Source organism: Bos mutus, chromosome 10 (assembly GCF_027580195.1).
Source record: "Bos mutus isolate GX-2022 chromosome 10, NWIPB_WYAK_1.1, whole genome shotgun sequence".
Taxonomy (NCBI): domain Eukaryota; kingdom Metazoa; phylum Chordata; class Mammalia; order Artiodactyla; family Bovidae; genus Bos; species Bos mutus.
The window spans coordinates 31596318-31624118 of NC_091626.1; the positions used below are offsets into that span (position 1 = coordinate 31596318).

Sequence of the window (27801 nt, forward strand, 5' to 3'; positions counted from 1 at the left end):
GTTAACCTGGGAACCCACTACTTGTGACTGCTGTCTGAAGTGCAGACAGTCTTGTGGGACTGAGCCCTTAACCTGTGGGGTCTGTGCTAACTCGGGTACTTAGTGTCATTAATATGAGGATAAACACCCCACATTTCAGGTCAGAGGTGTTGTGAGCAGAGAAACAGTTTTCCATGTACCCAGGTTTCCAGATACCTAGCCTTATTTTATGGTTTGAACAGACAGGTTACAAATAGACAAAAACCCTTCATGAAGGTCTCTGCAGATAAAGGTTACTTCCCTTTATCTGCAATGTGTTTTGTGCTCCACAACCTTCATGTTTTTTCTTGCCCTATATTTTCAAACCAATAGTTAAGCCAGAGTATTTATCAACTCGTGTAGAGGACAACACATTTACAAATAGGCAGTAAGATGACTTTGCTATAGAAACCTCATAACGATTTATTTATCAGACTAAACAATAATAATTTGGTATATATCTCAATGATCCACTGCTTGTGAGAAATGACTAATTCAGTAAATTCCCTAGATGTTTTATAGGGAACTTCCTGCCAGGTGAGTAAACGACTTGCTAGGTATGTCAGACAATTCTTGAGAAAAAAGTATTATTTGAGCCAACTGGTTCCAATCAGTTAATGCCACTGTTTTTCATAGACTCCACTGGCCCCTAATGGTTTCTGCATTGCCCAAAGCAGTTCTCACACAGGTGTTAAACATTCTCACGCTTTCATCAAATACATTCAGAAAATATTTACTAAGTCCCCACTGGGCATTCTCCTGCCTTCCCATGCCAGAAAGATGAAAGATTATATTACACTATACAGTTATATCTATGGTATATCATCTCATGCCAAACGAATGTTATTTTTCATTTTTAAAACAAAAGCATTTGATTTTGTTTCTGTGTTACTTTATTTGGCATCTACATAAAAGAAGTCAAGTGACAATGAGCCCTGAGGACATCTATCCCATATTTGCAGGGATTATGAACCATGTCACTGACACGTCTCTCTGTGTGACATTCGGTGAGACAAGGTGGCGATTTCCTGTCTCCTTCCCTGGGTTTGGCATCTCTGATGGCAGATAAGCCTGAGAATCTGCTCATGCAGCAGCCTGAGAAAAACCCCACTCACCTCACGTCCACCTCACCTCCATCGTGCATGAGAAAAGAGCCATCGGGTTGCTTCAGCGAGTACAAATACTGGAGAAGCTTCTCTCTGAAAAAGGAGGGAGGTGATGGTCAGCGCAGCGTCAGCAGATGGAAGCCCGGCTGGGTGTCCAGCCCTGCTGGCTTTGGCTGTACCTGTTAATGACGTCATAGGCCTCCTCGGTGCCAATGATGCACAGCGCGTTGACCGCTGCATACGTGGGTGCAAGGTGTGGGTACTGGCCAGGGCCCCCTCCAAAGCCGCCTTCTGGGCTCTGACACAACTCCAGGAACTGACACACGCTAGGCACATGGCCAAAGGGAAAAACAAAGACAGCATTAGTTCCAAAACACTGAATTCTACCAGAGTCCAGGCCTTTCCAAGGCTCCGCCCTGCCCGAAGAGAAGACACACCCTTCCCACCTAGTGAGTATATACTGAATATATCTGTAAAGGACCTAATTCTCCACCCTGCCTCGATCAGCTTTGTAGTTAAGCATGTGCCCAGTAGTGAAGCCAGGAACAGAAGGCCGGGCAGAAACATATAGCCCTTCACAGAACTGGAATGAGTCTCATGCTTCTTCCCATACTTTTCTCTCAATTTTCTCTCAATTTTCCACCCCAGAGCTATGGAACCAGTCCCTTCTCCTTGCCTTTGGGGTAGCTCTGAGGTTTTGCATTTTGCCTAAATCGTGGTGATGCTCAATTACTTTTCCCCCCACCAACTATGCTGGTCTAGAGCCCTCACATAGGCTTATCAGAAATATTTAAAGAGGTGCCTTCTCATTCTCGTTGAAGCCTAAGCCCCAGTGGGCTACTGATATTTATTCGTATCACTGACAAGAAACAAGCTTCCAATGGAGTCTGCCTCCATGGTTAGGAGAATGAGAAGTGGGCTTCTGCACACTGAGCTCATGATGGCAGACTTAAGCACTGCCAACTCCTATCACAAGAATGCATGCCAGGGACTTCCCCGGTGGTCCAGTGGCTAAGACTCTATGCTTCCAATGCAGGGGACCCAGGTTCAAACCCCGGTCAGGGAACGAGATCCTGCATGCCACAACTGAAGGTCGAAGATTGTGTGTGCCACAACTAGGACCTGAGGCAGCCAAATAAACAAGCAAATACTTTTCAAAAAACAAAAGAAAAGAAAACAAGAATGCATCCCCAGCTGTGGGCTTTTGAAGAATTTTTCAGAAACTCCAGTGCCTTCACTGAGGGAAACTGCTATATTGAGGGTTGGCCTCTAAGCCCTTCCTTCCAAGCATGGCCTCAGTTTGCCCAGAAGTTATCTTCTTGCTCTAGATGAAACCAAGAGAGCCCCTCTTTGTCAGAAGGTCCTCTGAAGTTCATCGGAAAGGAGACCCCAGGAGAGTTCTCAAGCTGTTTCCCCAACATAGCAGGATCCCAGCTTCCTATTGGGACAAGGCCTCAATTAAGAGCATGCGTGCGTGCAAGCTCAGCTGCATCCCACTCTTTGTGACCCTGTGGATTGTATGTAGCCCTCTAGGCTCCTCTCTCCATGGGATTTTCCAGATAAGAATACTGAGTGAGTTGCTATTTCCTTCTCCAGAGGATCTTCCAGATCTGGGGATTGAACCCGCATCTCCTGCATTGGCAAGTGGATTCTTTACCACTATGCCACCTGGGAAGCCCCTCATTTAAGAGAACCAGGGGCAAATTTGAGTTCTTCTAGTGCTCAGACAGCCTTCTTTTCCTGGGCTTTTCCATCTCATTCCTTCTTATCCATGCTGCTAAAGAGATCACACAGTCTTCTTGATCTCAACTAAGACGTGAGTTAATGGCTACTCTCCCAGGTCATATTTGATTACTTTTGATTTCAGACCTGCTACATCACCTGGGCAGGGACAGCCATAGAAAATGCTGCTGATTTCCTAGTAGAGTCCTGAAACTGTCATAGGTTAAAAGCAATACACACTCACTTCATGTTCCACCCACAATTTTACTGTAGGAAGCACATAGATTGAAACTAAAGTTGATGATCAGAGAAGGAAGACAATTCTGTGGCATGTTTTTAATAGCAGTTAATTTTTGCAAAGAAAATGAGCTTGTCACTAACCTTTCCCAAACCTTCATCAATTCTTATCCTATTTCCTGGAAACAAATGGCAAAGGAACTCCTGGTCTAACAAAAGTTGGCTGCACAAAAAGTTTTCTGTATCACAAAAACAAAATTTTTTGACTGACAGGAAACAGTACATGTTAAAAAAAGAAAAGGAAAAGTCATCTAGTTACCCATTCCCTTCTCCAGCTCCCATGACAAAATTATACCAAATGCAATACTCCTGACCCTGTAGCCTAAAGTCTGGAGTAGGCTGGGATCTGAATGTACCAGAGACGTTATTAAATCAACCCTCCACGCCAACTGTCCCCAGCTGACAGGCTACATCTGAGTGACTCCGGGGCTGTGTTGGGGAACTGGGCTCAGCTCTTCTCAACTCAGAGGCACTTCCGAACTACAGAACATTTTGATCCATGGGCTTTCCAACTTGTACCTTAAGGAACTGGCAGACTGACCACGAAGCTACCAGCTGTCGTGGGCGCAACTCCGAGCAATTCTGAAAAGCAAAATGTGAATGACACTCTAACTATTCAAAGGGGGAAAAAAACTTAGCTTAGAGACCAGAAATTCACCAACTTAATTTAAAAAATCACAAGCGGGAAACACTGAGCCAACACCAAGAGGGGCACACTCTGTGAAAAACAACTATTCATAGATCACGCGTCCGCTCACATGACTAGACAATCCAGTAGATCAGTTTTCTTTTAAGTCAGCAAGGCATTTCGTTCTCACTTACATGACAATTTCCAACAAAGTGGGAAACTGTCTCCTAGATCGGGGTTCTAAATAAACCCCAAATGTGTATATTGGAATCACTGGAGGGCTAATGAAGAACACAGAGACCCAGACTTGCTGCAGCAGGAAAGAGCTGGGCCTCTGTATTTTTACAGGGGTCATTCCCAGGTGATGTGGATATACACAAAGTTTGAATACCACAAGTCTTTGCTGTGTAATTAGAATCACTTTGGGGATGTTTAAAAAAAAAAACAAAAACCCCAACACCCAGGCCATACCTAGTACCAATTAAATGAGAGTCGCTGACGGTGGGCCCGAGTGGCAATAGTTCTAAAAATTCCCCATGTGACTCCGTGTTCAGCCAGGTTTCAGTGCTTCTCTAACTTGAGTGTGTACAGAAGCCACCCAAGGATCTCATCAAACTGCAGATCTATTTCAGCAGAACTAGAAGGACCCGAGATTCTGCACATCTAGCAAGTTCCCAGGTGACAGAGATACTGCTGGTCTGGGGACCACATTTTGGGTAGCAATGTGATACATCTGCTCTGTCCAACAGGTAGCCACTAGCCACATGAGGCTATTTACATTTTAATTATATTAATTAAAATTGAGCTCCTCAGTCACACAAGCCGCATTGCAACTGCTCAATAGGTACATGGGACTAGTGGCTGCCACAAAACATAAAACATTTCCATTGCTTTAGGAAGTTCTATTGGACACTACTGCTCTATCATCCAGCTAATAAAAAGTACATAAAACCTATAAGAGGATCAAGTTCAAAGCAAGAGTATCAACGATTTACTCAGACTTTTAGGGGATGATTAAGGACAGATCTAAAGTGGTTGATTCTGGACATCACTGTCACCAGTGTGGATGAAGGACTTAAAAGCATGCATAGTACGTAAGCAAATCATCAAAACAAGCAGGGAAATCTCTACGGGGAGGAAGTCCAGAATAATATTAAACAAATCAGAAGTCAGCAAGAATAAAGCAAATGAGGGAGTTCCCTGGTGGTTCAGTGGCTGGGAATCCTCCTGCCAATGCAAGGGACAAGGGTCTGATCTCTGGTCCATAAGGATCCTGCATGCCATGCAGCAACTGAGCCTGTGACCCGCAACTGTAGAGACCCACATGCCCTAGAGCCCATGCCCCTCAAAGAGAAGCCACCACAATGAGAAGCCCGTGGACTGCAACGAAGAGTGGCCCCTGCTCTCTGCAACTAGAGAAAGCCCGCATGCAGCAACGAAGACCCAGTGCAGCCGAAAATAATAAATAGAGAATAAAACAAATGAAACAGATATAAGTAGCAAGTAACGTACTTAGGGATGGCAGGAGTGGGGGACGAACAAAGCATATAAATATAAGGTGGGAAATAACAAGGAACACAGCAGAAAAAGGACCAGAGGTTAGGGTTCATGAGTTGTGAACAACAATGAAAATGCTTCTTAAAAGCATCATAAACACAGTATTGGTCAGAACTATAACTGGTTCAAGACTCTGTTTTCCAACTCAAAGGAAATTGAGAACAGAGTTGTAAAAATGTCTCAATACAGAAGTGATTCCAAGGCTTACTATTACAGAATACCACAGTGAGGGAGCTACCCAGCGAAATACCTCAAGTATACAAAGGACAGGGCTTCCCTGGTGGCTCAGATGGTAAAGAAACCACCAGCAATGTGGGAGACCTGAGTTTGATCCCTGGGTCGGGAAGACCCCCTGGAGAAGGGAACAGCTACCCACCCCAGTATTCTGGACTGGAGAATTTCATGGACAGAGAAGCCTGGCAGACTACACAATCTGTGGGGTTGCAAAGAGTCGGACACGACTGAATGACTTAAAAAATAAAAAATACAAAAGATAATTACACAAATTTTTGGTAAAGAAATGAGAATTGAAGCTACTCTGTAGCAAGAAGAATTTAGTTTAGAGATAAGAAAAATTTAGATTTAAGAAAAACTGAAGTTGGTTATTTTAGAGCAGAGTTTCACCACTGTGGCACTATTGATATTTTGGGCTGGACGATTCTTTGTTGTAGGGACTGTCCTGTGGAGAACATTTAGCAGCATCCCTGACCTCTCCCAACTAGATGCCAGCAACACCTGGCCAAAAATGCCCAGAAGACAAAAGGAGACATAAGCTATCTTCATTGAAAGATAAGGAAACAGACGGATTAAATTTAAAATTAAAAGGAGAGATATTTTAGGAACTATTCAAGGGACAAGCTACTGATAAACTTTCTAAAGGGAAATAAGAAAACACTGGCACCTGAAAATTTAATCTTTGGGAAAACTTTACAAATGGAAAGGTCCTAAAACAATTTTTAAGTTAAAGATAATTTTCAGATCTTATAGAAGCTAAAAGACCTAACTTAACACGGCCATGGTTTCCCTGGGGTCTTCATTTTACTCCATGTGTTTCATTAAGTAGCTTTCAATAACGAAGCAAGGGATTCTCATTTTTTAAAAAATGCTTCCTTCAGTGCTAAAGTCATTAACAAAGCAAATGCATTTAGTGTGGTTCCAAAATATTCATTTCTTTAAGGTAAACACACATATAAATTTATGGATACAATCTCTTAAGAAGGGCACACTTGATTCCTATAAATATATTATTATTGAATACATTATTCTTGAACTGAATATATCATTCTTGAAAGGTCTGACACCAGCAGTAAAAGCCTGGCCTTGCTGGCTCTGGTCAGCAGTCACAGGAGCTGACAAAAGCGGTTTGTCCACTAGAGGGACCTCAGCTTGTCACATTGTTCCCAGGGCAAATGGAAGCACAAACGTGAACAAAACAGGAAAGAGAAAGAAACCCATGTGTGTGAATGTGCGTGCGTTGCACACTAGGTCGGGGAGCGGAGAGAGAGGACAGTAGAAAAATAAACTCCAGAGCTAAACACACCCTCTATGTCACCTTAACATTGGTATAAAGAAGAAGAAGAAAAAACCTGACCACATTTTCAAAGCATTTCTTCTCCCTGTGCAAAATAAATAAAAAAGCAATCTCCAAAATTAGGTAGTCTTTAAAAAAAAAAATCCCCATATTTTAATAGAAGTCATTAAGATTTCTCTATTTCTTACTAAAAAGAGTTTATACTCTTATAAGCCAAGCTACTAGGCTCTGTTCATAACAAATATTATTGGCACCTACAATTAATTGCCTGCTAGGCATAAAACAAAGTTCATTATTGGAAAGTCTAGGTAATTCTTTAAAAGCTTGTTAAATCAATGTTCAGAAGAACCACAGGTAAAGCTTTGAAGGTGGGTGTGATACAGAAAATTTCAGTCATGAACTATCAAGGGGCTCTTGCAATCAGGACAAATCAGCTTCTAAATTTTAAAACAGTCTTTTGATTACAAAACAATAGATTCATTGTAGAAATTTTAGAAAATGCAAATAAGATTAGAAAAGAAAAAAATTACCTTTAACCCCATCATCCACACAAATAACTCCTATCATGTGTATATATACATCCTTCTGTTTTTTCCTATGTGTAGAACCACCTTTAATTTTAATCTATAAAAAATGAATCTTTAACTACCTTTTTTCATTTAAATCATGAGTATCTCTATCAAACACACACATTTTTATACATAAATACAGTACAGTATAGTGAAAGTTGCTCAGTCATGTCCAACTCTTTGTGACCCCATGGACTGTACAGTCCATGGAATTCTCTAGGCCAGAATACTGGAGTGGGTAGCCGTTCCCTTCTCCAGGGGATCTTCCCAACCCAGGAATCGAACCCAGGTCTCCCACATTGCAGGTGGACTCTACCGTCTGAGCCACCAGTGAAGCCCATATATAAAAACACACAATTATATAGATACAAATTTGTAATTGAGGTATAACTGACATGTAACATTAGGTTCCGGTGTACAATGTTATGATTTGATATTTGTATATACTGTGAAATGATCACCGTAGGCCTACCGAACACCTGCTAACTTTTTAATTTTTAAGTGGCTGCATAAGATTTCACTGTATGTATCACGACACAGAGACTTCACCTAAATTTTACACTTACGGCATCCCCAACTGTTGATATTTAGGTTGTCTTCAATTGGTCAGTGTGAAAAGCCCTTCAACGGGGTCCTCTCTTCCTAACTGATGTTGTCACAAAAGCTGCTCCAACATTTATTTCCTCAGAAAAGCTTTACCTATACAACACCATAAAGCATCGAAGAATTGATGCTTTGAAACTGTGGTGTTGGAGAAGACTCTTGAGAGTCCCTTGGACTGCAAGGAGATCAAACCAGTCAATCCTAAAGGAAATCAGTCCTGAATATTCATTGGAAGGACTGATGCTGAAGCTGAAGCTCCAGTACTTTGGCCACCTGATGCGAAGAGCTGACTCATTAGAAAAGACCCTGATGCTGGGAAAGACTAAAGGCAGCAGGAGAAGGGGACGACAGAGGATGAGATGGTTGGATGGCATCACTGACTCGACGGACATGAGTTTGAGCAAGCTCCAGGAGATGGCGAAGGACAGGGAAGCCTGGTGTGCTGCAGGCCATGCGGTCACAAAGAGTCGGACACGACTGAGAGACTGGACAACATACAACACCAAGTGCAGAACCTAGGAAAAACTCAAAATTGATGCTGATCCAAGTTCTTCCACTTCAGGAAGCCCTTTATCATTTTCCCACTTCAGATCAGTCTACATCTACAGGGGGCCTCCTTCCTGCTCCAAACCACTGTTCCTCTAGGGGGCGTCTGTACTTCACTCTCGCCGACTCCTCCAGAGTCTTCTGTCTTCTCTCACATCCGATTTTCCCATTCCATCTATCCTGACTGTGTATGTGACGGGTGGGGGGAACTTCCCAAACAACCCGCAACCCCCAACTGGTATTTCAAAAACACACAGGCCTTTATTTTGACAATTAAATTCCTGTTACTGCAGAAACTGTGTCCAACTCTACATCCAGGGCTAGAAGCAACAAGGCTTGCAGCAGCTCTGTGATGTGGAAGACAATGCGTATTTTTCCTCTCCCTCTGAAAGCACTGTACACATCACAAGGGTTAATGGCCTAATTCTTTATTATCTTTTCTATCCACATTCATCACAAGACACCCTGCCCAGGAAGGCAAGAATGAGAGGTTATTGTTAAGACGGAATGAATGAGACAATGTGTGGTTCTGTTCTTCTGACCTGACAGCGTGACCCAGGCAGAGGGACTGTGGCCAGGGAGGCGCACAGCCTGGCCTCCACGCATCCCGGCACAGCTGCCCCTGCGCACCGCAGGCAGACAAACATGGCTCCAGGCCTCCCTCTGACCCTCTACCTTCGGAGAAGCAGGGGAAGCAGTTGAGGTCAAGATGCTGCTGAGAGAAGGTGCTCTCTTTCAGTGAGAACTAAGGCATCAGAGCCAATTCCTGGCAGCCCCGTCCTACCTCGGGTACCCCTCAGACTAGAGTGATGATCAGTTTTTTTTTCTTTAAAATAGAAACTGTGGGGCTTCCCTGGTAGTCCACTGGTTCAGAATCTGCCTTGCATTGCAGGGGACACTGTTTGATCCCCAGTCCAGAAAGATCCCGCATGCCGTGGAGTAACTAAGCCCATGGACCACAAGTCCTGAGTCTGTGCTCTAGAGCTCACAGGCCGCAGCTACTGAGCCCCCATGCTGCAACTACTGGAGCCCAAGCCCGTGCACAGCAACGAAGACACCCAGTGCAGCCAAAGATAAATAAAATCTTTAAAAATATATATATAAAGTGTGATGAATTTCTAAGGATGAGGAGCCACAATGAGGACACCCTCTGCAGAAGCACTTCGGGAAGAATCTTTTTCAATTAGTTGCTTAGATCTCTAATCATTAATGAGAAGTTTAGGAAAACGATGTCCTGACATCTGTACACCAAGCCGGTAACATATCCACCGCTATCAAGAGCCATATCACCCCCCAGGCACTGGTGAGGAGGGACTTCCAGGCAGCTCTTTATGGAAAGCAAAGGCATTTTTGTCCACGGGGTTGCCACGTGCTTCCCCACAGAAGCTATTCAAATGTATACTGTACTTTCTGGAAAAATCAGGTTTCTCTGGTGTTGATGAAGACTTTTCTCAAAGACCAGAGCAAGAGCCCAGAGAAAAGGCCACAGAAGAAACAGAATCCTTCTCTTGGAAGTTCAAAGTCTCGTTCTACCCACGAGCACACAACGGGCTTCTGAAGTGGAGGAGTTTCAGGAAGTTACTGGAGGTCAAGAGAAGGGCAACGGTTTTCTTTGCAGCACTCTCGTGTTTTTCATTCAAAATAAACAGAAACTGAACAAAAAAACCCCTCAAACTCAAAACCCAATTTCAGGGGACACCCGGGGCACCCCAAAGCCAGACTCACTCTGTGGCCACCATCTGGGGGATGGGCTCATCCAGGAGTTCCAGGCTATGCAGGATCCAGTAGCAGAGCCATGGGCGGCTGGCATCCAGACACTGCGAAAGGAACAGGGCAGAAAACACACCCCTTATTCAGAATCGTTCCAAGACCCTGCTGACAAGGCGACATCTGTCTCCCTCCCGGCCGCCTGGCAAGGAGGAGAAGGGCCACCTCAGAGGGATGAAGGACACTTTGCCTGGAGGCCTTAGCCCGGAGCTGAAGTGACCATATGTGAGCAAAGGACAACGGGACAAAGGCATTTAACCTGAACCCAATGGGTCCTTCCCTGACAGGCATTGAAAGAAGCCAAGCAGAGGACTTCTCATACGGCAGAAACTCAAGTGCTACTGTTTCCTCAGTGTAGACCCAAGGAGAGCCACAATTACAGGGAAGGATTTCCTGCATTCACTCGTTTATTGATTTAACAAATATTTAATAAGTATCTCCTCAGGCCCAGCACTAGGGTCACAAGCATGAATAAAATTCAGTTCCTTCTCTTGAGGTGCTTGGGTTAGAATGTGTGTGGTTATCTGTAGAGGAGGAGGGCATTAGACAGACACGGAAGTACTAGTGCATTTCTGGAATAAGGCAGAACAAGACAAGTGCATACACAGAGCTGGATAAATGCTATAACGGGCACATGGAAGAAACTGGCTAATTCTGCCTGAGCAGCTGGAAAATGTTTCCAAAGGTGACCTGTGAACAGGTCTTGATCCTAGTTCAAGCCATAAACATTCAAGCATTCAAGCCTAGGCAGGCTGGTAGTATTATTGCCCCAGTTTTATGAATCTAAAGTGTATAAATGGTGTATAAATGAGATCCAGAGAGATGAACTTTTTCCAGATGACAAAGACAGTAAATGTAAGAAACAAGAACCCAGGTTTCTAGACTCTCGATCCAGTGCTCTTTTCCTTGGCCTAAGCTGCCGTCTTCATAAACGTGCACATAAATACGCCTGCTCACCACCTAGGGGCAGCTGGTGTGCTGACAGAAGACGTTGCTGTGGGTTTCAGTGCCAGCTCCTTCTCTCATTAGCTACGTGGTGGTGGTGGTTTAGTCACTAAGTCATGTCCAGCTCTTTGTGACCCCCATGGACTGTAGCCTGCCAGGCGCCTCTGTCCACGGGATTCCCCAGGCAAGAACAACGGAATGGGTTGCCATTTCTTCTCCAAGGGATCTTCCTGACCCAGGCAACAAACCCAGGTCTCCTGCTTGGCAGGTGGATTCTTTACCACTGAGCCCCTTGGGAAGCCCCTCGCTAGCTACATGCCTTTGAGAAAATTAATCAATTAATCTTGCTAAGCCTATTTCCTAATCTAGAAAAAAATACCTACCTCCTGGACTAGCTGTGAGGATTAAATGAGACATTGAATGACAAACTTTAGCACACTATTCGGTGAGCTGTTAGCTGTCATGGTATTAACTGTATCAGGACTAACTTGACCCTAACCATCGAGGATTGAATACTGAAAGTCCACAGGCCAGATGTAGCCCGTGGACATGTTCTGTTTGTTCCCTGTAGTGTTTTGTTTGTTTAATTAGAATTAGTTGTAACAGCTACATGTTGAGAGATTCATAAAGAAATCTGAATTTCTGGCTTCATTTCAAAGAACAAGAAGAGATCTGGCAACCCTGGGTCTGCAGTGCTGCTTGACAGCAGCTGGCAGGAACAGAGCAAAAGCATGGTCCTCCAGTTTGCCTCAATTCTGCTCCCCCGACCATCACCCACCACCGCAACCCAGCCCACATCCCTGGCTTATGCCACCTGCTTGAGTCTATAGGCCCAAACCCCTGCCATAAATAATCAAATGTGGGCCAAAGAAAAAGCAAGTGAAAAGCAGAGCTTCTCTGTGGAAAGTGGGGCAGGCAGATTGCAGCCTCTGGTTCACATTTACCCTCTGCCTGTCACTCAGCCCCTAGTCCCAACACCCTTCCCCTCCACTTCTGATGCCCTCCCCTGAGCCCCTCTGTGGACCCCGAGGGCTCTAAGGAATATTGACTTAAAGTCCACTTCATGTCTGAGCATTTTTACCGTGTTCAATTGCAGAGTACTTTCTGGGACTTATACACTGGTGCTCTGGCCAGTAGAGAAGTTAGATCTGCTTACAGGGCAATGGGGTGAAGATATCTAGACTCCCTTTTAGCTAATAGTCAAAGAGCATCTAGAAGAATGCACATGAACCCCCCGCAGCCACGATGTGGGTGGAAGGAAGTCCCCCTGCCCCGAGCTGGGGGCTCCAGTAGCTCTGAGCAAGAAGAGACTAGAGCTCTAGTTCTGTCCTTTCAGAAGGAGGCGTCCCAGCTCTGTGGGGCCAGGCGGCTGTGCACCTGGATCCTACCAGAGCCACGTGGACAGTGAGTGAGTCTGCAACAGGCCAAGCCCACACATGCCTTTTACATCAAACAGAAAAAAGAAAAGAAAGATTAAGGCAGATAATCTGATAGAGAGAGCTCCTGGGAGAGAAGTTTACCTCGTAGGCATCTGTCAGCTGTCGGAGGCCTCTTTTCAGATAATGGAAGTGCTTCTCTCTCTGCAAAACAAGCCTGGAAAAACAAAGAGCTTTAGTAAAACTACTCTCACAGCCCCTGCTTCCCCAGTACAGAACACACGTGTGCACGTGGGCACACCTGCACATTCACACCCGCACACGCACTCTCACCTTCTGGTCACCACCCCCCTGCAGTCAAACCTGTTCAGCTTCCCAGGACACCTACCCCGGAGAAAAGAGGCCAGCCTCTGAATGCCCCTCAAGTGTCTGCAAATCATGCTGACAAATGTTTGGGGGGATCCTCTCCCTTGTGGCTGGTAGCTTTGGGCGAGAAACACCACCATAAGCACACTTAGCCAGGCAGCAAGAAACCATCCAGGAAGTTCCTCTGGGGTCCAGCTGAGAACAGATACGTTATGGCTCTCCATCCTGAGCCTCGCCGCGTCCCTGATTTGGTTCACCTCTATTGTTCCAGGCATTTCTTCTGGGGTCACTTTTCTGAGGTCTGAGGTTTGTACTCTGCCTGCTCCTCACTCATCCGTCTGTTACTGTGCTATGCTGTGCTAAGTCACCTCAATTGTGTCCGACTCTGTGACCCTATGGACAATAGTCTGCCAGGCTCCTCTGTCCATGGGATTCTCCAAGCTGGAGTGGGTTGCCATGCCCTCCTCCAGGGGATCTTCCCAACCCAGGGATCAAACTCGCGTCTTTCATGTCTCCTGCATTGCCGGGCAGGTTCTTTACCATTAGCACCACCTGGGAAGCCCTCAGTCTATTATTCCCTCCCCCACATCCCACCTTCACGTGCTGCCCCACAGTCCTGGCTGGAGGATAATATCTGTATGCTGCAGCCAGTCGCTCTCCTTGGCCCTGATGTCAGCAGCACTGGCTCTAAGATGGACTGTATCTGCCGTGACCACCTGCACAGGCAGGCCAAGGGCAGGGGGGTGTGTCTTTTGCTGGGTCTTACAGAAGGGGTCTGTGTGTGTGGTTACAGACGGAAAGAAAAAAGCAAAGAATTTGAGACATTCACTGTGCTTGCTGATTCCAGAAAAGAAACGAAAGAAGAAGCATTCTCTTCCCTAGGTATTCAATTCAACAATTGTTTACTGAACTCCCACGGTACTGTGCACAGAATAAGTAGTCTTTACTTCAAAAAGGCTTCCAGTTCAGTACTGGAAATGAGATAAGGACATAAGTGGCTACAAGATGATGAAAAAAAAAAAAAAGGGTAGGCTTCATAAAGAAAAAACATATAAAATGTTCCTGAGGCTCTAAAGAGGTTGGGGGAGGCTTCTCATTCAGAAAGAAATGATCAGGGGAGGCTGCGCGAACAGGTGGAACTTGAGGTGGGGGCCCTGGAAGAGGGAGAATGTTTTTACAGGTAGAGGAGAAGAGGAGGTGAAGTGATGGTGGGAAGGCAGTTCAGTCAGAAGAGAAACAACAGGAACCAAAACAGGACCATCCAAGAGAACGTAAGAGTCTTTGTACTGTCTAATAGGAAGCCACAAGCCACATGTGGGTACTGAGACTTGCAACGTGGCTACTGTAACTGAGCAACTAAATTTTAAACTTTGTTAATTTACGTTTAAATGGGTGCAAGTGGCTAACAGCTTTACTACATCCTACAGATGAATATAAAGCATGCAGGGGAACTGACAAGTCAGGGACTTGGCCTGGCTGTTAGCAATGAAAGAGGAATGATCAAGAAGGGATCTGGGATGCCAGCTGAGAAATTTAACTCAATGTAACACTCAAAGGGAACCTGCAGTAACATGGGGAGACTTGGAGGACATTATGTTAAGTGAAATAAGTCAGACAAAAAGATGAATACTGTACAATCTCACTTGTATGTGACACTCCAGGGCTTCCACCAAAAAAAAAAAAAGCCCTGAGCTCACAGATACAGAAGACAGACTGGTAGCTGCCTAAGGTGGGAGGTGGAAGGGGATGGCAGTGAAATGGGTGACGGGGGTCAAAAGGTACAAAGCTCTAGTTATAAAATGAGTAAGTCATGAAGATGTAATGTGCAGCACGGTGACCTTAGTTAATAATACTGTATTGCGTTATGTGGCAGCCTGAATGGGAGGGGAGTCTGGGGGAGAATGGATACATGCGTATTACAGCTGAGCTGCTCTGCTGTGTACCTGAAACTATCACTACACTATTAATCAGCTATACTCCAACATAAGATAAAGTTGTTTTTAATGTAAATAATAATACTGCATTGCATATTTGAAAGTAGCTACCAGAGAGGATGTTGAAACTTCTCATCATAAGACAAAAAATTTGTGAGTACATATATGCTTAATGGGCTTCCCTGGTGGCTCAGATGGTAAAGAATCTGCCTGCAGTGCAGGAGACCTGGGTTCAATCTCTAGGTCAGGAAGATCAAGAAGGAAATGGCTACCCACTCCAGTATTTTTGCCTGGAGAATTTCATAGACAGAGGAGCCTGGTGGGCTACAGTCCATTGGGTTGCAAAGAGTCAGACACAACTGAGTGACTTTCAATTTCACATGGTGCTGAATGTTAATCGGACGTACTGTGGTGACCGTACTGCAGTATATACAAATACTGAATCATTACACTGCACACCTGAAATGAATATAATGTTACGTCAGTTATACCTCAATAAAAAAAAAAACTGGCACAAGAAACCTTTGAGGATTTTCAGCTGAGAAAAAAGTAACTACAATCATGGCTTTAGAAAAATTATCTGACCCCACTAGGTATTCGGTATGTGTTTACAAACTGGACTGATGAAAACACTTAAGTGGGAATAGATGAAGCAGGAAGACAGGGTAAGACACTGTTAATGTCAACCAGGGGGCGGTGGGGTGGGAGCTAGGTTCAAGAGGGAGGGGACATATGTATGCCTATGCCTGATTCACACTGGTTTGTTACTAAAGAAGGTAAATCTGTAAGCATGTGAAACAGTGAGAATGACTAACCAGAGGGAAGGAAAAATTAACTTTTATGGGAAAGCAGGATGCTGATACACAAAACTGTTCGAAGCATGGTCCAAAGGCTTCTTGGGATGGACCACCTCACTCCAGAGAAGATGCATGTTTCACAGTCTGAGAGCAAGGAAAACCATTTCTGGGATGAGGAATAAATGGTAGGATGTAACAACATTCAGCTTCAGCCTTGAATTTCAGCCAAATCTTCTACTTGGCAGTGGCTCCGAAAGGCTGAAGAGACGGATGCCTCCTCGGCATCATTCCTGACACCCCTGGACCAGGGCATGGTCAGTGGTCTGGGGAGCATGTGTGTGTTTCTCTCACATCCAATCAACATCATGACCTCAGAGACACACGCGAGCTATGTCACCCAGATTAATCGCTAACATCTGAATATTCACTTTAGCTAACAAGGAAGGTTTGTTCCTGCAATATAATACCAAAATTTTTAAATTTGACTGATGAAATGTTAAATACTGTAATTGTGACAGTAATTTAAAATGCTGATTAAAGTTTCATATCTCTTCTTATGTCCCAGAAGTTCATTCTACGGTGAAGATGTTCGGCCCCAGCCTTATATTGATAAGCTGATTTATATTCTATTATTCACCCACAATGTGTAATGTCTCTATATTAATTAGCATGCTGTGACATAAGATGCTAATTAGCATCCTTTAAAACACTCATTTTCATAGGCAACAATGATAAAATGGGAAATGTCAGATTCCTGAAATAAACCCAGAGCCCTGATGTATTCTATTTCCACAAAGGAGGAACATTTTTTGTTTTCTACCCACATCTGACCTAAAGACCTATGAATCAAGGGACTTCCCTCCTTTACTGCCCTCCACTGCTGCTGCTAAGTCTCTTCAGTCGTGTCCGACTCTGTGCGACCCCATAGACAGCAGCCCAGCAGGCTCCCCCATCCCTGGGATTCTCCAGGCAAGAACACTGGAGTGGGTTGCCATTTCCTTCTCCAATGTACAAAAGTGAAAAGGGAAAGTGAAGTCGCTCAGTCGTGTCCGACTCTTAGCGACCCCATGGACCACAGCCTACCAGGCTCCTCTGTCCATGGGATTTTCCAGGCAAGAGTACTGGAGTGGGGTGCCATTGCCTTCTCCGTGTCCTCCACTACCACTCCCCAAACACAGCTTCTTCTCAGATTATAACCTCCCAATCTCCCTCCCATCTCAGTAAGGATAAAAGGAAAGCCTAAGACCTCTACTCTTATGGTGGGTGACAAGGGAATGTCAAATGATCAAAGGTCCTCTGGGAACACAGAGGACCTATGTCCACAGTGGATAGAGACTCAGAGAACAACAGGTGAGTCATCACAGTGCAACTCTAACCACAAACCCCTCCTGAAGCCACCGTGCCCCACAGCGTTACCAAGTCCCACTACCTCCGGGAAAACAGCCTGTACTGGCCAGAGGGCTCCTTCTCCCCGAGCTGTTTACATAAACAGTGTCATTTGCTAAGCTCCAGCTGCCACTCATGACAAGAGTCATAATTCATTTTCTGAGGTCGGGGCTTTGGGTTAATGCAGAGATTTAGGTTAGCAGTTTGGAAAAAGACTTCTCTGCTTAGCTGATGTTTTCCTTTTCCAGGGAAGGAAGATGAAGAGAATTTTTCCACCTGGCTTTCCCTTTTTCTGACTCTTTTTCTGTCTTGGTGAATCAGAGTTTTCTAGCTAAACTTCTTTTTTAGGGAAATAGGGACAAAAAACAAAGACACAAAGTTAACTGAGGCTAGAAATATTTGTAATGCTCCAGTAACTCCTGCCTGGAGAATCCCGTGGACAGAAGAGCCTGGAAGGCTGCGGTCCATGGGGTCGCTGAGGGTCCGACAGGACTGAGCAACTTTACTTTCACTTTTCACTTTCATGCACTGGAGAAGGAAATGGCAATCCACTCCAGTGCTCTTGCCTGGAGAATCCCAGGGATGGGAGAGCCTGGTGGGCTGCCATCTATGGGGTCACACAGAGTCGGACACGACTGAAGCGACTTAGCAGCGGCAGTAAGTGAAAGACAGACTGACCCAGAGACTGACTTGCCAGGAGTCAGTGCGTGAGGAGGCGTCAGGAAGTTGGGAGACGTGAACAAGATCAGGCCAGATTTTAGACCCATAAGCTTCCCACCCAGAGAGAACCAGCCCAGCCAGTGGCCCAACTACTCTACGTTCAGAGATTGTCTAGGAAAAGTACTGTAACATCAATGTAAAATGATGAGCAAACACAACTTGAACTACTGATGAGGAAAGATCGCACAGGGTGGTTTCAGAGAAGCAATCTGTGATTAGAAGAGAAATGCCCTTATGAAATTCTAGTGTGATACATTACAAAACTGGGGGAGGGAAATGAAGGTTCAAATTAATAAGTTTCTGTTTATAATCCCCCTTTTGGAATTTCTGCCTCAAAAGAGCTTAGAAGGCTTCAACTTGCTAAGCACCAAGGAAAACAAAAGGCATTGTATCTCTCACTTAAAGTGTGGCCCCAAGAATCTGCTGCACAGCCACCAAAAAGGGCCAGGCTAGGAGAGGCTCAAACGCCCCACATTTCCCAGTCAAGTCATAACACACACCAAAGGAATCCATCCTTTTCCATCCCCCTGACTCTATATCTGTTTCAAAGTGTTACATGAGAAAGAAAAACTTGAGAGTTCTGAACACCAGTGCAGAGGGTCAGAACTAAGCTACAGGATCACAAACTTTTTCTCTCTCTCCATCTTCAAGGCTCACAGTTCAGGCTCTGAGGGGGATCCCCATGTAACACCTGATGGCTCAGCTCCAGTGCACAACTCCTCCAGTGGGTATTCTAACAGTGGCAGGAGCTGGGGTCAGGAGCATCTTCTGGGAGCCACAGGTGAGGAAACATCAACCTCATAGCTACAATACCCCGAGGTTGGACAAGCTCAAGGAGGAAAGAAGAAAGGCTCCCACGGGAGATGGTACTTCCCAGCTCCACTCAGACTGCTAACCACAGCTTACCTTGGTACAAGGTGGTTGAACTTGTAAGAACTGAAGACCTCTTGGATCTTTTCTTCTACTTTTGCCTGGTAAGGATGTAGCAGATGGGAGAAAGAAAACAAAAACAGGTAAGACTTTTATCAGCTTTTTGTTCCTCTCGCCACAAATGCCTACTGGCTAGAGTTCCTTGGTGTGGCTTTGAACCTAACAGCATGATATGACTGCATGCAGGAGCTCTGCAGGAGGACAGGTTTGGGACAAGGACAGAAAGAATGATCTGCACCACATTAACATCACAACCCACTTCTCCAGTAAACTAATCCGTAATATCCAAACGAATGGCGGTTCTGTGGTTTGGCATCCCGACACCAGCTACTCGGAGATAAAGACAGATCCCTTTTGCTTGATCTGTTCTTGCCTGCTCTATGAAGTTGTTTAGGTGTTCGTTAACTGGTCATTCTCAAATACTCAATTTCTGCCAACGGTCCTACTTCTTACTGTCAGATTTAATAATTTAAATACAGATTGAACAGTATTAAAATTCCTGAAGGGATTTACAAGAATATCGATCGTGGGGACACCAAAGAAACAGCACACCTAATCATCAGACCTGTGTCACACAGCAACTCCACAGTCCCATAAAACATAGACTCTCAGAAAGTCAAGTCACAAAGGAAATGAGATGACCACTCTCCTCTGAAGACCACAGCATGACGTGGTCACCAGCACAGCTTCCCTAAGGAAAGAGCACAGTAGTGCCGGAGGGGACTGACCAGCAGGACACAGGGTTTCAGCTTCACAGCCATCCTTGCTTTGTGAGGCCAGTCCTTGCTGAGATTCCAAGATACGTAATAATGTCCTCTCGTTGCGGTTGTTCAGTTACTAAGTCATGTCCAGCTCTCTGCGACCCCATGGACTGCAGCACGCCAGGTTTTCCGGTCCTTCACTATCTCCCACAGTTTGCTCAAATTCATGTCCACCGAGTCGGTGATGCTATCTAACCATCTTGGGAAATATAAAAAATGCATTATTTAATATTTCTGAAACACCCACTGAGTTAGAGGTTCCAGCTCCTTTGACAAGTGTGCAAAAATCAAGATGAGGGGAGCAGTGATGTGTATCAGCTAAAACGGCAGCCAATCTAAAATTTGCTTATATTTGGTTTCAGGATATGCTTTGGTATTTGCCTTTGAACATGAGTTTGAGGGACTGTCTGGCTAAGAATTTACAATACTTCAAAAAACAGACTGAAATCACTGTGAGATTGTCTCATGAGGAGTAAGAAAGTCGTCCCAGACTCCTCAGGACTCTCTCCCTGCCAGACACTGATATGAGACTAATGCAAAGCACCAGACTCGGCGGAACACAGACTGCGTTGTGAGCCATGCCTCCCTTGGTATATGCTGAACAAGATTAAAAAGAAAGAAAGAAAGAAACATATGTCAGGAAGATCATTAAATAAAAAGATGTGTGTACTATATACTGGGGGGTTGCTGTTTTGTTTTTCTATAATATACTGTTATAGTTCAAGTGAACTGATGGATTCTGAATAAAACAAAAAGCAAGTAGGAGGAAAACTCACTTCCTGTACCTAAACACAAATCAATTCACATCCATATGACTTAATAATATTCAGAGGCTAATGGATGAGCATTCTAACTGACACGTAAGACCCCCAGGAGGCAAAGCTTCCAGCTGAGAACTTCTTAGGGAAGTCCCACCATCAGTCACCATTTGGGCAACATAAGCAGCCAGGAACCAGGTGATGAAAACCAAGGTTTATTTCTAAAGTAAGACACCTAACAGAAACACAGGTATGTCATACCTGCAAAGAAGAAACTGCTTAAACCATTCCCAACATAGTCTCATTTCTCTTCTGGTTTCCTAATTACTCCTCTTCAGAATGAACAAGTGACAGTCCAGTGAAGTTAGTAACTGACTTGTGTCTGAAAATATACATTATAAATTCTAATAAATACCAGAGTATTTCAGATCAGCTGTTCATGATAATGAACAAATAATTCACTTTATTTTCTCTTAAGAATGGGTACGTTTTTCCAACAGTTTTATCAAGATATAATTCATATACCATTCAATTCACCCATTTAAAGTGTATTATTCAGAGGTTTTTAGTATATTCACAGAGCTGCGTATCATCACCATAATCAATTTTAGAACACTTTCACTACTCCAAAAAGAAACCCATACCCCTAAGCAATCACCCTCAATCCTTCCAGTCCCTGTCAATCACTAATCTACTTTCTTTCACTATCCATTTGGCTATTCTGAATATTTTATATAAATGGAATCAGTTGACGAGCATTTAGGTTGCTTCTACTTTTTGGCTATTATGAATAATGCTGCTATGAATATTCTTGTCCACGTTTTTGGATGGATATATGTTTTCATATGTATATACCTAATAAAATTTCCCAGGTGGCGCTAGTGGTAACGAACCTCCCTGTCAATGCAGGAGACAGAAGAGATATGCATTCAGTCCCTGGGTTGGGAAGATCCCCTGGAGTATGAACTGGAAACCCACTGCAGTATTCTTGCTTGGAGAATCCCATGGACAGAGGAGCCTGGTGGGCCATAGGCCATACAGTCACAAAGAGTCAGACACAACTGAAGTGACTTAGCATGCACGCACGCATGAAACTGAGAAGGACCCTTTGGGCCTCCTGGGCACAGAAGCCTTTCTCTGCCAGCACCCTTTACTCATTCCTTGTTTGTAGGGAACAGACACCAGTCTTCATGATCTTCCCTGATTTCCAAAGGGCAGATTCAAATACTTGCTAATCAGGGAAGGGAGGGGATGCAGAGATAAGGGAGTGTTAGCCAGGAAAGGACAGTGCAGCCTGGGACAGGGTCCTGGTGCTGTCTCAGCTCAGTTCAGTCACTCAGTTGTGTCTGACTCTTTGCAACCCTTGAACTGCAGCACTCCAGGCTTCCCTGGCCTTCACGAACTCCTGAAGCTTGCTCAAACTAATGTCAATTGAGTTGGTGATGCCATCCAACCATCTCATCTTCTGTCATCCCTTCTCCTCCTGCCTTCAATCTTTCCCAGCACCAGGGTCTTTAACAGTGAGCTAGTTCTTCGCATCAGGTGGCCAAAGGATTGGAGTTTCAGCTTCAGCATCAGTCCTTTCAATGAATATTCAGGATTAATTTCCTTTAGGATTCACTGATCTCACAGCTGAGAAAAGAAGAGAAGCTAAAGGCAAAGGAGAAAAGGAAAGATATACCCATCCGAATGCAGAGTTCCAAAGAACAGCAAGGAGAGATAAGAAAGCCTTCCTCAGTGATCAATGCAAAAAAATAGAGGAAAACAATAGAATGGAAAAGACTAGAGATCTCTTCAAGGAAATTAGAGATACCAAGGGAACATTTCATGCAAAGATGGGCACAATAAAGGACAGAAACAGTATGGACCTAACAGAAGCAGAAGACATTAAGAAAAGGTGGCAAGAATACACAGAAGAACTGTACAAAAAAGACCTTCATGACCCAGATAACCATGATGGTGTGATCACTCACCTAGAGCCAGTCATCTTGGAGTCTGAAGTGAAGTGGGCCTTAGGAAGCATCACTACCAACAAAGCTAGTGGAGTTAATGGAATTCCAGCTGAGCTATTTCAAATCCTAAAAGATGATGCTGTGAAAGTGCTGCACTCAATATGTCAGCAAATCTGGAAAACTCCACAATGGCCACAGAACTGGAAAAGGTCAGTTTTCATTCCAATCCCAAAGAAAGGCAATGCCAAAGAAAGTTCAAACTACTGCACAGTTGCACTCATCACACACGCTAGCAAAGTAATGCTCAAAATTCTCCAAGCTGGCTTCAACAGTACATGAACTGAGAACTTCCAGATGTTCAAGCCGGATTTAGAAAAGGCAGAGGAACCAGAGATCAAATTGCCAACATTTGTTGGATCATAGAAAAAGCAAGAGAATTCCAGAAAAACATCTACTTCTGCTTTACTGACTATGCCAAAGCTTTTGACTGTGTGGATCACCACAAAAATTCTTGATAAGATGGGAATACCAGACCACCTTACCTGCCTCCTAAGAAATCTGTATGCAGGTCAGGAAGCAACAGTTAGAACTGGACATGGAACAACAGACTGGTTCCAAATTGGGAAAGGAGTACATCAAGGCTGTATATTGTTACCCTTCTTTTTTAACTTATATGCAGAGCACATGCGAAATACTGGTCTGGATGAAGTACAAGCTGAAATTAAGATTGCCAGGAGAAATATCAATAACCTCAGATATGTAGATGACACCTCCCTTATGGCAGAAAGCAAAGAGGAACTGAAGAGCCTCTTGATGAAAATAAAAGAGGAGAGCTGAAAAAGCTGGCTTAAAACTCAACATTCAAAAAACTAAGATCATGGCATCCAGTCCCATCACTTCATAGCAAATAGATGGGGAAACAATGGAAACAGTGAGAGACTTTATTTTCTTGGGCTCCAAAATCCCTACAGATGGTGACTGCAGCCATGAAATTAAAAGACACTTGCTCCTTGGAAGAAAAGCTATGACCAACCTAGACAGCATATTAAAAAGCAGAGACATTACTTTGCCGACAAATGTCCCTCTAGTCAAAGCTATGGTTTTTCCAGTAGTAATGTATGGATGTGAGAGTTGGACAATAAAGAAAGCCGAGTGCCGAAGAACTGATGTTTTGAACTATGGTACTGGGAGAAGATTCTTGAGAGTCCCTTGAACTGCAAGGAGATCAAACCAGTCCATCCTAAAGGAAATCAGTCCTGAATTTGGAAGGACTGATGCTGAAGCTGAAACTCCGATCTTTAGGCCACCTCATGTGAAGAACTGACTCATCTGAAAGACCCTGATGCTGGGAAAGATTGAAGGCAGGAAGTGAAGGGCATGACAGAGGATGAGATGGTTGAATGGCATCACCAACTCAATGCACATGAGTTTGAGCAAGCTCCAGGAGTTGGTGATGAACAGGGCAGCCTGGTTTGCCACAGTTCATGGGGTCTCAAAGAGTCAGACATGACTGAGCTACTGAACTGAACTGAACCAATCTCCTTGCTGTCCAAGGGACTCTCAAGAATCTTCTCCAACACAATTTAAAAGCATCAATTCTTTGGCACTCAATCTTTATGGTCCAACTCTCATATCCATACATGACTTCTGGAAAAACCATAGCTTTGACTATATGGACCTTAGTCAGCAATGTGATGTTTCTGCTTTTTACTACACTTTCCAGGTTTGTCATAGCTTTTCCAAGGACTAAGTGTCTTTTAATTTCATGGCTGCAGTCACCCCATGATCTGCAGTGATTTTGGAGCTCAAGAAAATAAAATCTGTTTCCACTGTTTCCCCATCTATTTGCCATGAAGTGATGGCATGAGATGCCATGATCTTTTGAATGTTGAGTTTTAAGCCAGCTTTTTCACTCCCTTCTTTCACCCTCCTCAAGAGGCTCTTCAATTCTTCACTTGCTGCCATTAGAGTGGTATCATCTGCATTTCTCAGGTTGTTTATATTTGTCCCAGCAAACTTGATTCCAGCTTGTAATTCATCCAGCCCAGCATTATTTTCTGCTTCACCCAAAACTCTGCCTCTGAGATTCGATTTGGCCCTAGTGCACAGAGGCCAAGTTTTTGGCATGACTAGGAGTCAAACTGCTGGATCATATGATATATTAATGTGTAATCATTTGAGGAACTGCCAGACTTTTCCACAGCAGTCATACCATTTTATATTCCCATCAGCAGTATATGAGAGTTCCAGTTTCTTCATATCCTCAGCAACATGATATTATGTGTTTTTCATCATAGCCATCCTAGTGTTTGTGAAGTAGCAGATGAAAGTGAAGGAGGAGAGTGAAAAAGTTGGCTTAAAGCTCAACATTCAGAAAACGAAGATCATGGCATCTGGTCCCATCACTTCATGGGAAATGGATGGGGAAACAGTGGAAACAGTATCAGACTTTATTTTGGGGGGCTCCAAAATCACTGCAGATGGTGATTGCAGCCATGAAATCAAAAGACACTTACTCCTTGGAAGGAAAGTTATGACCAACCTAGACAGCATATTCAAAAGCAGAGACATTACTTTGCCAACAAAGGTCCGTCTAGTCAAGGCTATGGTTTTTCCAGTGGTCATGTATGGATGTGAGAGTTGGACTGTGAAGAAAGCTGAGCGCCAAAGAATTGATGCTTTTGAACTGCAGTGTTGGAGAAGACTCTTGAGAGTCCCTTGGACTGCAAGGAGATCCAACCAGTCTATCCTAAAGGCGATCCTGGGTGTTCTTTGGAAGGACTGATGCTAAAGCTGAAACTCCAATACTTTGGCCACCTCATGCGAAGAGTTGACTCATTGGAAAAGACTCTGATGCTGGGAAGGATTGGGGGCAGGAGGAGAAGGAGACGACAGAGGATGAGATGGTTGGATGGCATCACTGACTCGATGGACGTGAGTCTCAGTGAACTCCAGGAGTTGGTGATGGACAGGGAGGCCTGGCATGCTGCGATTCATGGGGTCGCAAAGAATAGGACACAACTGAGCAACTGAACTGAACTGAACTGAAGTCACTATAGTTTTGAATGCCTTTCCCTGACGGCTAATGATATTGAGCATCTTTTTATAGGTTTATTGGACACTTGTAGATATTGTTTGGAGAAATGTCTATTCAGATCTTTCTTCATTTTTTAAACTGGGTTATTTGTCTTTTATCAATGAACTGTAATAAATCTTTATGTATTCTAGATACAAGTTCCCTGTCCTACTCCCATTCTGTGGGTTGTTTTCAGGAACTGGTGTATTTTTTAATAGAAAACAATCACTTCAAAGCACAAAGTATGATTTTCAGAGTACAACTTTTAAAATAGTACTAGCAATAAGCCTACAGTTTTTTGAACAAATAGTAGTGGATTAATACAGAAATGAAAAACTAGTCATCTGAGGATGAGAAAATGAAAGTAATCGCCAAAGCATGCAACATCCTTTTCTACTTCCCCTTCTCTGCATGTCATCTGCCAGTGTTATATAAATCTGAGTAATTTTGTCACTGGGAAGATATAAGCATTCTTTCAATGTTCTGATTTGCATAGCAGAAGGAAAGGAAAAAAGCTAGTTGTATATAAAAGAGTTAACATAGCGGGCCTGAGACTGCTATCCTTAGGAAGGCCTCCTTGAAAGGTAGATCCTCGCTGGAGTCTGGGAGCCTAGAATATGCCAGGGTTCCCACCATTCCCAGAGCTGATAAGACTGGCTCACTAAGCCTAAACTGTAGAAGCAAGTTAGTTTATGCTGAGCAGCTATTTTCCTTCTGGGAGCCTGGAATTATTCTAAAAAGAGGGTGCTGGCTTTTAGTGACCAGACCCACTAAAAACCATGAGCAACAAGTCTCTAACGGGCTTCCCTGGTAGTTCTGCATGTGTGGTCACAGTTTGATACTGGAGAAATTAAATTCCTTCTCTGTGACTCCACTGGGAGAGGACTCTTAGACACTTGTCCTAGATTCCTGCAGACTCCACCCATGAGTCTCTCCCTTGGCTGATTTGCTTTCTAGCCTTTTGCTATAATAAGTCATCACCTTGAGTACAGCTATATTCTGAGTACTCTGAATCTTTGTGTAAGCAGAAAAGGCAGAGGTCCGCAGAGAAAGAAAATCCAACCTGACTTTCCTGACATAAGAGAAGCCATTTTTGGCCTAAGCCACTCTGGGATCTAAGCCTGGCCACAATACTTGCCCTTGAACAGGTCTTAGTAATCAATGATCTTAAGACACCAAAGAATGCAGAAACTATCAGGCAAGAAAAATAACAGTAACAAAGACAACACATGAGTTGTGAAAATTCCTAGTTCTCTTTTAATGGTAAAGAGCAGCTTGAGGCCTCAACCACCAGATCTACTGGAACCAGAGGCTGACGATGGTGATCTTTACTGATGCTTCTGACTTTAACCAACTAAAGCTTGGACTCAAGCCTAATCATGAATATGCATATACCCTAGTAAAACTTCCCCAGCTTTGCTGTTAAGGGAGACACTGCCTTGGGAAAGATTCCCCAGTGTTCTCCCTATTTGTAGTAATAAATCTTTCCTTCTTCCAATCTTTGATTTGACTGTGTCTTTTGGCTCAACATCCATCAAGAGGGAAACCCAGTTTTCAGGAAACATAAGTAGTGCTCAAAATTCTCTAAGCCAGGCTTCAACAATATGTGAATCATGAACTTCCAGATGTTGAAGCTTATTTTAGAAAAGGCAGAGGAACCAGAGATCAAATTGCCAACATCTGCTGGATCATTGGAAAAGCAAAAGAGTTCCAGAAAAACATCTATTTCTGCTTCAATGACTATGCCAAAGCATTTGACTTTGGATCACAACAAACTGTCGAAAATTCTGAAGGAAATGGGAATACCAGAACACCTGACCTGCTTCTTGAGAAATCTGTATGCAGGTCAGGAAGCAACAATTAGAACTGGACATGGAACAACAGACTGGTTCCAAATAGGGAAAGGAGTACGTCAAGGCTGTATATTGTCACCCTGCTTATTTAACTTATATGCAGAGTACATCATGAGAAATGCTGGGCTGGGTGAAGCACAAGCTGGAATCAAGATTGCCAGGAGAAATATTAATAACCTCAGATATGCAGATGACACCACTCTTATGGCAGAAATTGAAGAAGAACTAAAGAGCTTCTTGATGAAAGTGAAAGAGGAGAGTGAAAAAGTTGGCTTAAAGCTCAACATTCAGAAACCTAAGATCATGGCATCTGGTCCCATTCAGTTCAGTTCAGTTCGGTCGCTCAGTCGTGTCCGACTCTTTGCAACCCCATGAATCGCAGCACGCCAGGCCTCCCTGTCCATCACCAACTCCCGGAGTTCACTGAGACTCACGTCCATCGAGTCAGTGATGCCATCCAGCCATCTCATCCTCTGTTGTCCCCTTCTCCTCCTGCTCCCAATCCCTCCCAGCATCAGAGACTTTCCCAATGAGTCAGCTCTTCGCATGAGATGGCCAAAGTACTGGAGTTTCAGCTTTAGCATCATTCCTTCCAAAGAACAC

The 27801-nt window shown here is 44.0% G+C and overlaps 1 protein-coding gene across 2 annotated transcripts in view; it reads right to left on the reverse strand.

Moving 5' to 3' along the window:
- Positions 1–27801, reverse strand: part of FNTB (farnesyltransferase, CAAX box, subunit beta) — an 80492-nt gene that overhangs the window by 26970 nt on the left and 25721 nt on the right. For both annotated transcript variants that reach the window (XR_011465611.1, XM_005909765.2), the window contains exons 2-6: positions 18775–18839; positions 12810–12882; positions 10303–10394; positions 1304–1450; positions 1134–1217 (exon numbers count right to left, since the gene is read on the reverse strand). Coding sequence is in view for 1 of the 2 variants with exons in the window: in XM_005909765.2 (XP_005909827.1) it covers positions 1134–1217; positions 1304–1450; positions 10303–10394; positions 12810–12882; positions 18775–18839 (461 nt within the window). In the remaining variant the exon portion in view is untranslated. The remainder of the gene's footprint in view (positions 1–1133; positions 1218–1303; positions 1451–10302; positions 10395–12809; positions 12883–18774; positions 18840–27801) is intronic.